The 15,035-nt window shown below is 42.2% G+C and overlaps 1 protein-coding gene across 1 annotated transcript in view; it reads right to left on the reverse strand.

The window, feature by feature from the left end:
* The window catches only part of cfap52 (cilia and flagella associated protein 52), an 83,142-nt gene that overhangs the window by 8,858 nt on the left and 59,249 nt on the right, over positions 1 to 15,035 (reverse strand). Inside the window, exon 13 of the mRNA XM_078570608.1 lies at positions 10,114 to 10,225. Coding sequence (XP_078426734.1) covers positions 10,114 to 10,225 — 112 coding nt within the window. The remainder of the gene's footprint in view (positions 1 to 10,113; positions 10,226 to 15,035) is intronic.

Genomic DNA, 15,035 nt, shown 5'->3' on the forward strand with positions numbered 1-15,035 from the left:
TCTGTAATTAGCAGTAACTGGAAAGTACTGTGTAAGCAGGCTAAGTTCTTCCTTTCTTTCTTTCAGTTTAGAAAGAGTAAACCCACTCTCAGCTGTAGGAGCTGAGCAGTTAACTAGCTACCTGGTTGAATCTGGTTTCTGTAGCCCTAGCTCTGTTTGCTATAATTTCAGGGTTCTTTAGTGCAGCCTTGGCAAACGGAGTGCAGTTGACAAACTGAGTGAAGACTTGGAGTTTGGTGAGAGGGGAGTTGGGGAAGGAGTTGTTTGTTTCCTCTTTCTCATCCCATAGAAATTGGTTCTTGCTCTAATACAGGGAAAGGAGCTAGCAGTTTGGTGAGTATCTGGTAAGTGGGTAAGTTCTATTCTATCCCTAAGGTTTAAAATAGTACACAATTTGATGGTAAAGTTAATCAAATATGTAAGAAAACAACATTAAATAAGTGATTAATATAACCAAATAATTATTTTAAACACATTAATGATGGCAGGACAGGTGATGTGTCAAGGCTGTAGCATGTGGGAGCTCCTGGATAACATTGTGAGGGCAAACACATCTGCAGTAGGCATTTGCGGCTTGGGGAACTTTGGCTCAGAGTCATTGAGCTGGAGGCTGAGCTGCAGACTCTGTGACACATCAGGGAGGGGGAAAGTTACCTGGATGTTTTATACCAGGAGGCAGTCACACCAATTAGGAAAGGGTCTTCTGATTTGGTCAGTGGCAAGGGATGGGAGGATGTGACTGCAAGTGAAGCAGGTAAGGGGACCCAGAGGTCAGGAGTGCAGGAGTGTGAGCCTCTGCAATTGTCCAGCAGGTGTGAGGTTCTCTCAGCTTGTTTGGATGAGAGTGGGGGCTGCAGGGTGGATGAGCAAACTGACAATGGCACCGTGGTACAGGACGCCATCCGAGTGGGGGGAGCAAAAAGGAATGTAGCTGTAATAGAGGACAGTATAGTAAGGGGGATTGACACTGTTCTCTGTAGTAAAGAGCGAGAGTCCAGATGGCTTTGTTGCATGCCGGGTGCCAGGGTTTGGGGCATCTGCTCAGGACTGGAGAGGAACTTGCAGTGGGAGCGGGAAGATCCATTGGTCGTGGTCCATGTAGGTACCAACGACATAGGCAAGATGAGGGAGGAGGCTCCGCATAGTCAGTATGATGAGTTAGGCACCAAATTAAGAAGCAGAACCTTAAAGGTAATTATTTCTGGATTATTACCTGAGCCATATGCAAATTAGCTTGGGACAAATAAGATTAGAGAAATGAATGCGTGGCTCAAAGGCTGGTGTGGGAGAAGTGGGTTCCAGTTTGTGGGACACTGGGATCAGTATTAGGGAAAGTGGAATCTATACCGTTGGGATTGTCTGCACCTGAACCTTGCTGGGGCTGGTGTCTTCGCAAGCTGCCTAACTAGGGAAGTAGAGAGGGTTTTAAACTGAATAGTGGGGGCAAGGATCAAATTTGGGAAGATATAGTAAACCAAAGTGTAGAGACAAGGCAAGAGAGACAGGTATTAATATGGAAAATGATGAACAATCTATGACAGGAAGGGACAGAGAGTATAATTCTAAGAAAAAAGCAGCAGATAAGGCTAGGTGCTACAAAAATAACAAAAGTACAAAACTAAAGGCTCTGCATCTGAAGTCACGTAGCATTTGAAACAAAAGAGTTGAACTAATAGCGCAAATAGAAATAAATAAGTGTGATCTGATAGCCATCACGGAGACATGGCTACAGGATGACATAGATTGGGGCCTGAATATTGAAGGGTACATGACATTTAGGAAGGACAGGAAGTTAGGAAAAGGTGGAGGGGTGGCTCTGTTAATTAATGATGGTATTAGCACATTAGAGAGCACTGACCTAAGTTCAGGAAATCAGGATGTAGAAGTGGTTTGGGTTGAGATGAGGAATGATAAAGGCAAGAAGTCACTTTTGGGAGTGGTGTACAGGCCCCCTAATTGTAACTACATAGTAGGACAGAGTATAAAAGAAGGGATGATGGGAGATGACCAGAAAGGTGCAGCAATAATCATGGGGAATTTTAATCTACATATAGACTGGAAAAATCAGATGGGCAAATGTAGCGTAGATGAGGAGTTCATAGAATGTTTTTGGGATAGTTTCTTAGAACAGCATGTTCTGGAGCCAAGCCAACCAGAGAGCAGGCTATACTAGACCTGGTATTGAGCAACGAGATAAGATTAATTAATAACCTCCCAGTGAAGGCATCCCCAGGCAGCATAACATGATTGAATTTTACATTCATTTTGAGGGAGAAATGAGTGTGTCCAAGACTAGTAATTTAAACTTTAAAAAGGGCAATTATGAGGGCATGAAAGCAGAGCCAGCTAAAGTGAACTGGCATTAGAGGTCTAATGGCAGATATTAGAAGGGAAATTTCAGACAACAGAGAATAGATACATTCCAATGAGAAAGAAAAATTCCAAGGGGAGGGCCCACCATCTGTGGTTAACTAAAAAAGTTAAAGACAGTATCAAACTTAAAGAAAAAGCATATAATTACATAAAGACAGGTGGTAGATCAGAAGGTTAGAAAGAATATAAAGAACAGCATAGAATGACAAAAAGACTAATAAGGAAGGAAAATTACAGTATGAAAGAAAGTTATCTAGTGAAACAAAGATGGACGGTAAGAGTTTCTGTAGATATATAAATAAGAAAAGAGTTAACAAAATGAGTGTTGGTCCTATAGAAAGTGCATCTGGGGAATTGATAATGGAAAGTAGGGAAATGATGGATGAATTAAACAGGTATTTTGCTTTGGTCTTCACCATAGAGGACACAAGTAATATCCTGGAAATAGCTGTAAATCAGGAAATGGAAGGGAGGGAGGAACTCAAGAAAATTACAATCACAAAGGAAGTGGTATTGAGCAAATTGTTGGGGCTGTAGGCTGATAAATCCCCAGCTCCGCATGGACTTTACTCTAAGGTCTTGAAAGAAGTGTCTAGTAAGATAGGATGCACTGGTTTTAATTTTCCAAAATTCCCTAGATTCGGCGAAGGTTCCATTAGATTGGAAAATAGCAAATATAACTCCTTTATTCAAAAAGGGAGGGAGACAGAAAGCAGGAAACTATAGGCCAGTTAGCCTAACATCTGACATTGGGAAAATGTTAGAAGCTATTATTAAAGATACTATAGCAGGGCACTTGGAAAAATTCAAGGCAATCAGGCAGAGTCAACATGGTTTTGTAAAAGGGAAATCATGTTTAACCAACTTATTGGAGTTCTTGAAGGAGTCACATGTGCTGTGGATAAAGGGGAACCAGTGGATGTACTGTGCTTAGATTTCCAGAAGGCATTTGATAAAGTGCCATGTCAAAGGTTATTGTAGAAAATAAAAGCTCATGGTGTAGGAGGGTAACATATTGGCATGGACAGAAGATTGGCTAGCTAACAGGAAGCAGAGAGTTGGCATAAATGGATCTTTTTCTGGCTGGCAGGATGTGATGAGTGGTGTGCCACAGGGATCAGTGCTGGGGCCTCAGCTTTTTACAATTTGTATAAATGACTTGGATGAAAGGACCAAAGGAATGGTGGCTAAATTTGCTGATGGCACAAAGATAGGTAGACTGTGAAGAGGACTACAAAGTGACATAAATAGGTTAAATGAATGGGCAAAGATCTGGCAAATGGGGTATAATGTGGGCAAATGTGAAATCATTCATTTTGGCAGAAAGAATAAAATAGAAGCTTATTATCTAAATTATGAGAGATTGCAGAGCTCTGAGATTCAAAGGGATCAGGGTATCCTTGTGCATGAATCACAAAAGATTAGTATGCAAGTACAGCAGGTGATTAGGAAAGCTAATAGAATGTTATCATTTATTGTGAGGGGAATTGATTACAAAAGTAGAGAGGTTACGCTTCAGTTGTACAGGGCATTGGTGAGAAAGATGTAAATGTGTTAGAAGGAATTCAGAGAAGGTTTACTAGACTAATACCAGGAATGGGCGGGTAATCTTCTGAGGAAAGATTAGGTTTGTATCCACTGGAATTTAGAAGAGTGAGGTGACTTAATTGAAGCCTTTGAGATCCTGAGGGGTCTTGACAGGGTGGATGTGGAGAGGATATTTCCTCTTGTGGGAGAATATAGAACTAGGGGTCACTGTTTAAAAATAAGGGGTCGCTCATTTAAGACAGAGATGAGGAGAATTTTTTTTCTCTCAGAGGTTTGTGAGTCTTTGGAACTCCTTTCCTCAAAAGGCAGTGGAAGCAGAGTCTTTGAATATTTTTAAGGCAGAGCTAGATAGGTTTTTGATTAACAAGGGGGCGAATGGTTATTGGAGGTAGGCAGGAATGTGGGGTTGATGTTACATTCAGATCAGCCATGATCTTATTGAATGACGGAGCAGGCTCAAGGGGCTGAGTGGCCTACTCCTGCTCCTAATTTGTACGTTCGTATCGAAGTCTCACAGGGAGGTGTTATGAATGTCAGGTTTTATAAATGATTATACTTTAAACTGTTTAATTCTAAGACAGAATAGAGTTGGGGGTCTGGAGGATAGCTAATTGACATTTCATCTGGATATATGATCCATGTGATCCATGAGGCCATGGAGAAGAGCTCTGGGAAGGCAATTGCCTATAGCAAGCTATTGTAATATCAGGGGCAACATTTTCCCCCTGACAGGGGGGATGTGTGGGAGCGGGCACGGGAGGGCGGGTTCCCGATCGGTTCCCAACCTTAAGGTTGGACGGGTAGGTCCATTAATCACTTTAATTACTTTTTTAATGGCCTTAATAGGCTTTTGACAGTTCGGTGGGCGCACAGCCGATTTGGTTGCGCACCCGCCGAACTGAAAATCCAAATGATGCGGGCTGACGTTGGGACGCACACCCGATGTCACCCCATGTCATTTTACGTGTTGGTGAGCAGGCCCCACCCCCTGCTCACCAACCGGAAGATACAGCCCCAGGAGTTCCTAAGAAATCACTGAACCTTATAGACCCAAGTGAGTCCGCAAGAATCTGAAAGAAAGGGAGTAAGAAATAGAGGCGGCTAGTCCTGCATGTGAAGCAGAGAAAATGCTGACCCTATTCGTCATCAGGCAGGATATGGACAGAGCTCACGCTCAGATTGAAATGATCGAGTTTATGAGGGTTTAAAGGAGGCTGGAAGATGCATCTAGCTAGGGTTAGAGGGGAAGAATCTCCAGTGTAACCCTCATAGTGAAAGTCAGTTCTAGGATAAGAAGTAACCCAGCTGAGAAAGGAAAAAAGGAAGCTGTCCCATTTGGAGCAAAGAATTGCTTTGGACTGGTTCCAGGAGGATGCAGTGTCTACTTAAGAGATAGTGACATGTCAAGGAATTTTCGGTCATTTTAAAAGTTAAATAAGGACATTTTTCAGTACTTTAGAGTCTAAGTTACCTACAAAAATAGTATTTAGTCAATGTTGCTTTTCGTCAGTTTATTACAGTAAAAGTCTTAAAACTTTGAAATCTTACGTGTTCTTTTCAGTTGGTCACTGGAAATTCAAATATCTTTTAAAAAGTTATCAGTCTCTATAGGGATTGTAACAAATTTATACTCTAAACTATAGAAAGGAAACTCCCCATTTAAATTCTAGCATGACAGAAGGTATCCCACTACGGTTATACATTACATTGTCCCTTAAATAGACACTTAATTCTCCTGGAACCAGAGCAAAAATATTATCTGCTCAGAATGGCCTGCTTCCTTTTTTCCCCCTTTCTCAACCAGGGAACTTCTAATCCCAAAACTGACTTTCATCGTGAGGGTTACACTGGAGATTCCATCCCTCTAGCCCAAGCTAGGTGAATCTTCCACATTCCTTTACATCCTCACAAACTCAGTCTCTTTAATCTGAGTGTGAGCTCCCACCCACATTCTGCATGGTGAATAATAGAAATTAATCTTAATGAAGCCATCTGGGAACTGTTTCAGTAGAAACTGATGGCCAGACATCTGGGTTCTCAACTTGTGCTCATTATGAATGCTTTGCTGAGCTCCAAGACTCACAAATGCATTCAGCAGGAGTTTTGACAACTGAGTGGAGTGTTTACTTGCTTGATTGGCATCTTTATGTGACTATAAAAAGGTATTTTTTCTGTGATCTCTTTTGTCAATGTCTGACTCTTTACTTAGGCAAGAATAATTGCCCTGTCTGCTTGACAGAATATAGGGTTGTAAGAGCAGCAGTTTTTTTTTCTGGCAAAATTTTTGAATGAGTGCTTTTTCTCAGCATTTCAACTCTTGCCATTGTTATTATGTGGCTCATTGGTTCTATACATAGTGCACACTGGATGTTTGGGCATGGAAGGGGCATGGAGGCCAAGGAGGTGGCATGGAGGCCTTGGAGGGCATGGGAGAGGCTTTGAGGCCATGGAGGGAGTATAGAGGTGGCATGGGGGCATGGAAGTGGCACAGGGGGGATGGGTAAGACCTTTTAAACTTAACTTTCAGAAGTTCCCAAATCCAGACAATGGTTCACAACTCCTCTGAGGGGCCGTGAGCCACAAGTCATGGAGGAGCTGGCCCAACTCCATAAAAATGAGGGGGTGCGGTGCTATGAGATGCCGATCCCTACAGTGGAGCCAGCCAGGTTGGGAATGATTCACTGTCCACATCCTGCATTGGCAAAAATAGCTAGTGCTGGAAAGTGGAGAGGTGCACAGCGAGTCCTGCAACCGGGTCCTATGTACCATTTTTAAATGGTTCCGCCCTGCAAAATTCTAGGCCCAACAGTCTACCCACACCAGCACAGCTGCCCTCTCCATTGTCTACAGGTGTGAACATCTTGCACCTTCTTCCGAGTAAATCAACTTGGGCCCCCCTTTTAACCTTTAGCAACCAAGCCACCCAGGCTTGTTGTCGGGCAGAATTCAGAAGAGGTCACATGACGCCCTTTACTAGTTCCTTTTAGCTTAAATTAAAAAAAAGATGCAAAACATAACTATCCTATAAACTTCATATTCATAACAACTTATATAAAATTGCATTGTGGCTTCTTTGAAAGTGTGAGACTCCCTTAAGAAAACAGTTATCCTTAAATGTAGGGAATTTGTGTCGCTACAATATCATTCATATTTCAGAACTTTTTCCTAATAGGTTTAAAAGCAGCACAGCTTATTCTGTATAATGTTTAAATGTGAATGTTACATTCCCTTATCAATGAGTTCCTGCTGTTGCTACAGGTATAGCAAGTAGTTTTACACTGATATCACATATATGCCACACTGGTCGATAAACAGCTCTAAAGCAGTCCAGAATTCAATTTATTCAATGGAATGAAAAAGATTTCTATCAGTAAAGACGTTAAGTAGTTTTTGAGTAAAATAAACAAAAGATAGAGAATAATAAATATGTTGAAGCAAATCTAAAAAAAACCCACTGTAAATCAATAGAGAGGATGTCAAACGCAATGCAAGTGAAGCATAAACAATTTATATATAATAATAACATAAGAAATAGGAGCAGGAGTAGGCCATTTGGCTCCTTGTCGCTGCTCTGACATTCAATAAGATCATGGTTGATTTGACTGTGGTTTTAACTTCCCTTTCCTGCCTGACCTCCACAACTCCCTTGTTGAGCAAAAATCTATCTAACTCAGCCTTGAATCAATTCAATGATCCAGCCTTGACTGCTCTCTGTGGAAGAGAATTCCAAAGACTAATGACTCTTTGGGAGAACAAATTCCTTCTCATCTTCATCTTAAATGGGAGACACCTTATCTTTCAACTGTGTCCCTAGTTCTAGGTTCCCCCACCAGGGGAAATATCCTCTCAACATCTACCCTATCAAGCCTCCTCAGAATCTTGTATGTTTCAATAAGACTACTTATCATACTTCCAAACTCCAATGAGTGTAGGCCAAAACTGGTCAACCTTTCCTCAGGAGACAACCTCTTCAACCAGGAATCAGCTTAGTTAACCTTCTCTGAACCACTTCCAATGCAAGTATATCCCTTGCTAAATAAGGAGACTAAACCTGCACACAATACTCTTAAGTGTGGTTTCACCAATCCCTGTTCAGTTGTTGTAATGCTTTCCTACTATTATACTCCATCTCCCTTGCAATAAACACCAACACTCCATTTGCCTCTGTAATACTTGCTATACCTGCATGTTTAACTTTACACTGATGAGTTTTTATGGTCATACCGAAGTCAATAGACTTCTGAATGGCTCTCCGCATGTCACGGCACCGCCCCCATAAAATTCCACCCTTTGTGATTCATGTGCAAGGGCACCCAGATTACATTGTACCGCAGCATTCTCCAGTCTCGCCATTTAAATAATATTCTGCTTTTCTATTCTTCCTGCCAAAGTGGACAACCTCATATCTTCCCACATTATACTCCATCTGCCAAATTTTTGCCCACCCACGTAGCCTATCTATATCAATTTTTAGATTCTTTGTATCCTTCTTACAACTTGCTTTCCTACCTATTTTTGCATCGCCAGCTAATTTGACTATAATTCAGTATGTCCCTTCATCCATGTCATTACTATAGAGTGTAAATAGTTGAGGTCCCAGCACTGATCCCTGTGGCACTCCACTAATTGCAATTTAGCCAAGTTGAAAGTGACCCATTTATCCCAACTCTCTGTTTCCTGTTAGTTAGCAAGTCCTCTAACTATGCCACACTGTAATATATCCTCCCAACGCCCTGAGTTCTTGTGTTTTTATGTGATAACTTATCAAGTGCCTTTTTGAAATCCAAATACATCATATCTACTGGTTTCCCTTTATCTACTCTGCTTGTTCCATCCTCGAAGAACCAAATAAATTTGTCAAACACAATTTCCCTTTCATGTTGACTCTGCCTGATTGTATCATGATTTTCTAAATGTCCTGCTACTACATGCTTAATAATGGATACTAACATTTTCCCAATGACAGACATTAGGCTAACTGGCCTATAGTCTCCTGTTTTCTGTCTCCCTCCATTCTTGAGTAGAGTTGTTGCATTTGCAGTTTTCCAGTCTGCTGGGACCTTTCCAGAATCCAGGGAATTTTGGAAGATTATTACCAATGCATCCACTTTCACTTTTCAGACTCGAGGATACAGGTCATCAGATCCAGTCGAGTTGTCAGCCTTCAGTCCCATTAGTTTTGTCAGTACTTTTTCTCTGGTGATAGTAGTTATTTTAAGTCCCTCACGCCCTTTTGCCCATTGATTTTCTACTATTCTTGGGATGCTTTTGTGCCTTCTACTGTGAAGCCAGGTACAAAATACTTGTTCAAAATCTCTGCCATTTCCTTGTTTCCATTATTAATTCCCCAGTCTCATCCTCTTAGAGACCAGTGCTTACTTTAGTTACTCTTTTCCTTTTTATATACTTGTAGAAGTTTTTACAGTCTGTTTTTATATTTCTTGCTAGTTTTATTTAATTTTTCCCTCTTTATTATTTTTGATCATCCTTTCCTGATTTTTAAAAAAGATCCCAATCTTCCACTAATCTTCACAGCATTGTAAACCTTTTCTTTCAATTTGATACCGTACTCAACTTCCTTGGTTAGCCACTGATAATCCATCCTTCTCAGAGTCTTTCTTTCTTAATGGAATATATCTTGGTACCCTCAATACTGAGATTAGATTAACATCTTCAAATACATCCTTATTATTGGTAGTTTTTTTCCCAGTAATGTGAAGTTTTAATTTTATATAAGTTTTTATTGAGTTTTGTGCTTACAATGCAAACATCAATACATTCCCTGTTACTGATTTATAAAGATGAGTGTATTACAGGATTGCATTTTGATGTTATTGCTGCTAGATTATTGAGAAATAATTTAGATGTGATCACTGAAAACTTATTTCACAATTATTTGCATTTCAATCTGAAAATCATCATATTTCTTTGGCATGGATTACTTTGGAAATCGCTGTACATTGAGCACTGCTGCTAGTAAAACGCAGAAACAGAAGAGAAACATTGTTCATTATGTTAACTACACACATTATTTTTAAAGTAGACATCCCCAATGATTGGAAGGCAGCAATCTAGAAATTTATGAAACCTTCAAAACTGCTTTATTAGATTATTCCATGATCACAATAACTAGAGAAAATTATTTCATAAATGAAAATTTCCAGCCAAATCATAGTTTGAGATTTTTCTTACCAGTAACATAGTAGTCACCATTTGCTGTGATGTCCATTCCATTGACAGAACCTGACAAGGAACCATCCAGCTCTCTGATAACTGATCCATCATATACTTCCCAATAACCAATCTGAAATAAATAACAGCAATGCAGTATGTTTATGATTGAAACAAAAACACCCCCAAACATGTATAAACTAACTATTAATTCAGTATTATTTTACTTTAAACTGTAAATAATTTCTCACATATAGGAATGGCATTTTTCCACAAAACAGCATAATCTCTTTTTAAAAATCTGTCTTTCTGCCAGTTCTCCTTACAACAGTCCTTAGTCTAATATTATGAAGTTAAATTACCACCTCTTCTTATCTCATGAAGAGGAGCTACATCATAAAACGCGGTGGCTAGAATAGTCGTAATAGAAGATGCAACGTAATAAACCTTCAAAAGCAAAGCTCAGATAAGATAGAAAAGTAGGGTACTATGTAAATTCAAGTTCTTTCTACTTTTAAACTGATGACAGAACTAAAGGACATACGTTTTATTTCCCTGCCTGGAGTAGAAGATAAGGGTAACAGACTTCTGCCCTTTCTTAGTTTGAAACTTGCCCCCTAACCTATTGTTGTGGTTTAGTTCAAAGCACTTCAAAATTATCCTTTTTATACCATTTATCCTGTTTATCTCCACAATATTCCACTCCTGCTTTCTATAAAGTTTTCAGGGTTTTTTTCATAAATTAATTGCTGATAATACGAATCAGTACTTAGCTGTTCTTCAGATTACCTCCAAAACTTGTATCTGACTGACCAGAACCTAACCCCCAAAGTAGAGTGGCACCCATTTCATCAATGTAACATTACTTTTTCTTAAACCAGCTCTCTTTCTACATGAGAATGCCAATTCTGGGGTGGGAAACCTGCCTCAAATATGCATATTTTCACATAATGTTGATTGCTACTTATTGCTGTTCTGGATTTACTTGTTTTAATTCCTTGATTCTTGAGGATGGGTGTTATTTATTGTGAAATTTTTGGTGGATAAATCCTAAATCCACCAACAGGAGCATGAATAACAACCACCAAGATTCAAGAGCCACAGAATTTAAACAGATGAAACCAGTTCAGCAACAAGAAAGGAACAGCTGACTTTGAGGGGCAGTAATTGGTCTGGGTCTCAGCAGCAACTTTGAGACAGCATTCAACCCAACAAGAAGAGAAGAAGCAAATGTGAATGTGGGAAAGTGTGTTTTGTGAGGGAAATATGCAGTGCGGGTTAGGAGGTTGCTTGCCCTGAGCTGAGAGCACAGCATGCAGCCCAATGGGCAAGGCTGTCGCCAATCGGTCAGTTGGAGTGGGGCGGAGGTGGGCGGGGTTTTGGGCAGCCATGCAGCACGCTAAACTCTGGCCATCCAAGTGGTGGCCAGCACTCTCTGGGATGTGTTAAGGAGCCTTCAGACTTAACCAAAGAGAGGTTCTTAGAACACCCATGCTAGCCCACGAATGTAATCACGCCAACATGGACAGACAATCCAGTGTTATGGGAGGATGATTCCAGTGGGCTGGCCTTATAATGATATACAGGGAGGAGTATATCAGGAGCATGGAACCTGGTGAATTAGCTGTATATCTAGTGGTGTAGAGTGCGAAGATGACATAGAAGAGAGCAATGGAGGTGTCTGGCTGTGCAGAAGGAGGGGCAGCACCTTCAGGAAGAGGGGCGGCAGGGGCTCTCACACACGCCGCTGAAGAGCCACAGCGAGCTGTCACTGGTCGGCGCCTAGCTAGAATCAGGGTCTATAGACATCATCTTTCATTCCTACAGGTAACAGAGAACCAGTGTCGCCAAAGACTGCACATGTCTTGGGAACTGGTCAGTCACGTCTGCCAGTTACTGCAGGATTTGACGACACGGGGGCATGGAGGGCATCCACTGTCAGTGGCTGTGAAAGTGACCATGGTGCTCAATTTCTATGTCAGTGTCTCCTTTCAGGGCTCCACAGGTGACCTCTGTGGGAAATCACGAGCCTCCGCCCATAAATGCATCTATGAGATCACAGATGCCAGTTTCACGAGGGCACACAACTTTGCGCATTTCTCCCAGGACCAAGAGTGCCAGGATGCAAGAGCGATTGGATTTATCCAGATCTCAGGTTTCCCACAGGTGCAGGGTGCCATTGACTGCACTCGTGTGGTGTTCAGATCTCCATCACAACAAGTGATCAACTATATCAACTGCAAGGGCTTCCATTCATTGAATGTGCAGCTGGTGTGCGACCACTACAAATGCATCCTGCAGGTCTGCACACGGTGTCCAGGGGGTGTCCATGACTCCCACATTCTTAGTCGGTCATAAATCCCTGACATCTTCCAGGGCCCATAGAGGCTCCAGGGATGGCTCCTCAGGGATAAATGCTACCCACAGAGGACATGGCTAATGACACCCGTGCGGCGGCCTCAGACTGCAGCAGAGTGAAGGTATAACAAGGCTCATGCTGCAACTCACAACTTAGTGGAGCAAACCATCGGGATGCTGAAAATGCGGTTCCAGTGCATGGACCGGACTAGCGGAGCTCTGCAATACAGTCTGCAGAGGATGTCATGCATAGTCATCGCCTGCTGCACCCTTTACAACCTGGCGCTGCAACGGGGAGAGGAGCTGGCTGAGGAGGAGATGGAGGAGCTGAAGGTCTCCTCCAATGAGGAGGAAGTCGATGGTGATGAGGGTGAGGAGGTCCCCAAAGGTCTTGAGGCCCTCGCACTGGCCAGACGAGGTAGGCGCACTCCGGAGGCCCTCATAGTTGCTAGATTTTGGGAGGATGATACCGACATGCAGCGAGGAGACACCATAGATCCTCACATTGCATCTATGAACTTATGACTCCAGTCTGGCTTATGGCAGCGCCAATACTCTCTGTGAGCATGCTCCCGTCATGGAGACACAGTGGTGGTCCTAACAGTCACTTTATTGCAGGAGGATGATGACAACATCCAGTGAGGACACTCCATAGATCTTCACATAGACTCTGAGAATGTGACTCCTGTCTGGCCAAGGGCAGCTCGCTTGCACTCTCTGATCAGGATAACATGGAGACACAGCCATGAAACTTTAAAAGTGTCTGATCCTTTGTTTGCCTTCAGCACCTGAGCCCTTCAGGAGCACAGCATCACTGGTCACAGATGATGAAGAGATGGGGTCAACCCCACCATAAAGGTGTTGAGAACACACAGAGAATGACGGAACTCTGATGCCTGCTCACGACATTCTGGCAGCAATGACAAGCACCATCGAGGTGGAGGCATCACTAATGTGTCCAGGGAGTGTGAGGCCGGACCATCATTTTGGTCTCAAGGCTGCACAAAGCACAGGGAAGAGGCCCTGAACTGAGACACCTGCCTTTATCTTGTGCAGAAAAGTTTCACATCTGAGTGACATGAATTGCCCTCCCACCTGACATCTCCAGCTGCCGGTGAGTTCATTGTTCATTGGTCGGCATTGGACCCGGCGCCCGACAGACCCTTCACCCCCACCTGGCCCTTGCCGACAATTGAGAAGACGTGTTTCACGCTGGGCGGACCTTAATTAACCATCCAGCATGAAATCGCGTTTGCAAAGTGACCACGGCCAGGAGCGGATTCCACATCTGCTGCTGCTCCCACCGATTTGGCACGCATGCCAAGCGTGAAATTCAGGCCTATATTTTAGTTGTACAGATGCTCGTGACCTAACCAGGAGCTCTGTATTTAAATAAAAGCAAAATACTCTGGATGCTGGAGATCTGAAATAAAAACAGAAAGTGCTGGAAAACTCAGCAGGTCTGGTTGGTTCCAATGAACAGTCATATTGGACTCCAAATGTTAACTCTTTTTCTCTCCACAGATGTGGCCAGGCCCGCTGAGTTTTTCCAGCTTTCTGTTTTTATTCCTGCATTTAAGTTTTGGCATTGCACTTCAGGAAGGATGAAGGGTCCTTGGCAGGGCTACAATAAAGGTTCACCAGAATAATGCCAAGATTTAAGGTCTAAATTTCAAGGGTAAATTGCATAAACATGCCTTGCATTCCTTTGAATATAAAAGTTTGAAAGAAGAATTGAAGCAGTTAACTGATAAAGACATTTGACAGTTTCTCTTTATTTTCTCTGGTGGGCCGATCAGAGCAATAGTATGGAATCACCAATTTGAATGAGGCCATTAGGACAAAATTATGATGGGCTACATTTGCTGCCAAAGCAGAGCATGCACAGCTGTACTGTTTACTCCGTGATGTCATTGAGAGCGATGGAGTAGGCAGCGGCCAGGGCAGAAATGAAGGAAAATAAACTGCAATTATATCTTTGGATTTAGCTTTCAGTTCGAACAATGTTCAGCGCTCTGACCCATTAACCCGAGCTTCTACACAAATGCTACATGATCTTCTCATTCTCCCCAGCATTTTCCATTTATATATGTCATTCTTTCTGTATTTTACCCTTTTCCCTTTTGCTTGTTTCATTGTTGGAAAATTATGTGAGGCAACTGGAGAGCTGACAGACGAATAAAAGGTGTGCAATGTTATGGGATGTTTTACAGGCTGGACTAGCATTAGTCTATACTACAGCTAGTCTCTGTGAGGCTGGTTTATATTCATATTTCTTATTTGTATGACTGCAGCTCTCCACTCATTTCATTGATCATGCAACATCAATTTATAATGGTATTTTATAATTTAAAAATAGCCCCTGACACAACCCGAGTTTGGAAGGGCAAAATGCGTCAGGATTTTCTGAACGTGTGCAGACAAGTGCGCATGCACAGACGGGTATCGATGGCCAACTTGTGGCCATCTTGTGTTGGCAGGAGACACAGTGACTAAGATGCACTGTTTGACACAGAGTGGAACTGTAGAACACTTTTCCTCCAAAGGCTGTGTACGATGAGTCAGTTGAAATTTTCAAGACTGAG

The sequence above is a fragment of the Cetorhinus maximus genome, chromosome 24, assembly GCF_964194155.1.
Source record: "Cetorhinus maximus chromosome 24, sCetMax3.hap1.1, whole genome shotgun sequence".
NCBI classification, from domain to species: Eukaryota; Metazoa; Chordata; class Chondrichthyes; order Lamniformes; family Cetorhinidae; genus Cetorhinus; species Cetorhinus maximus.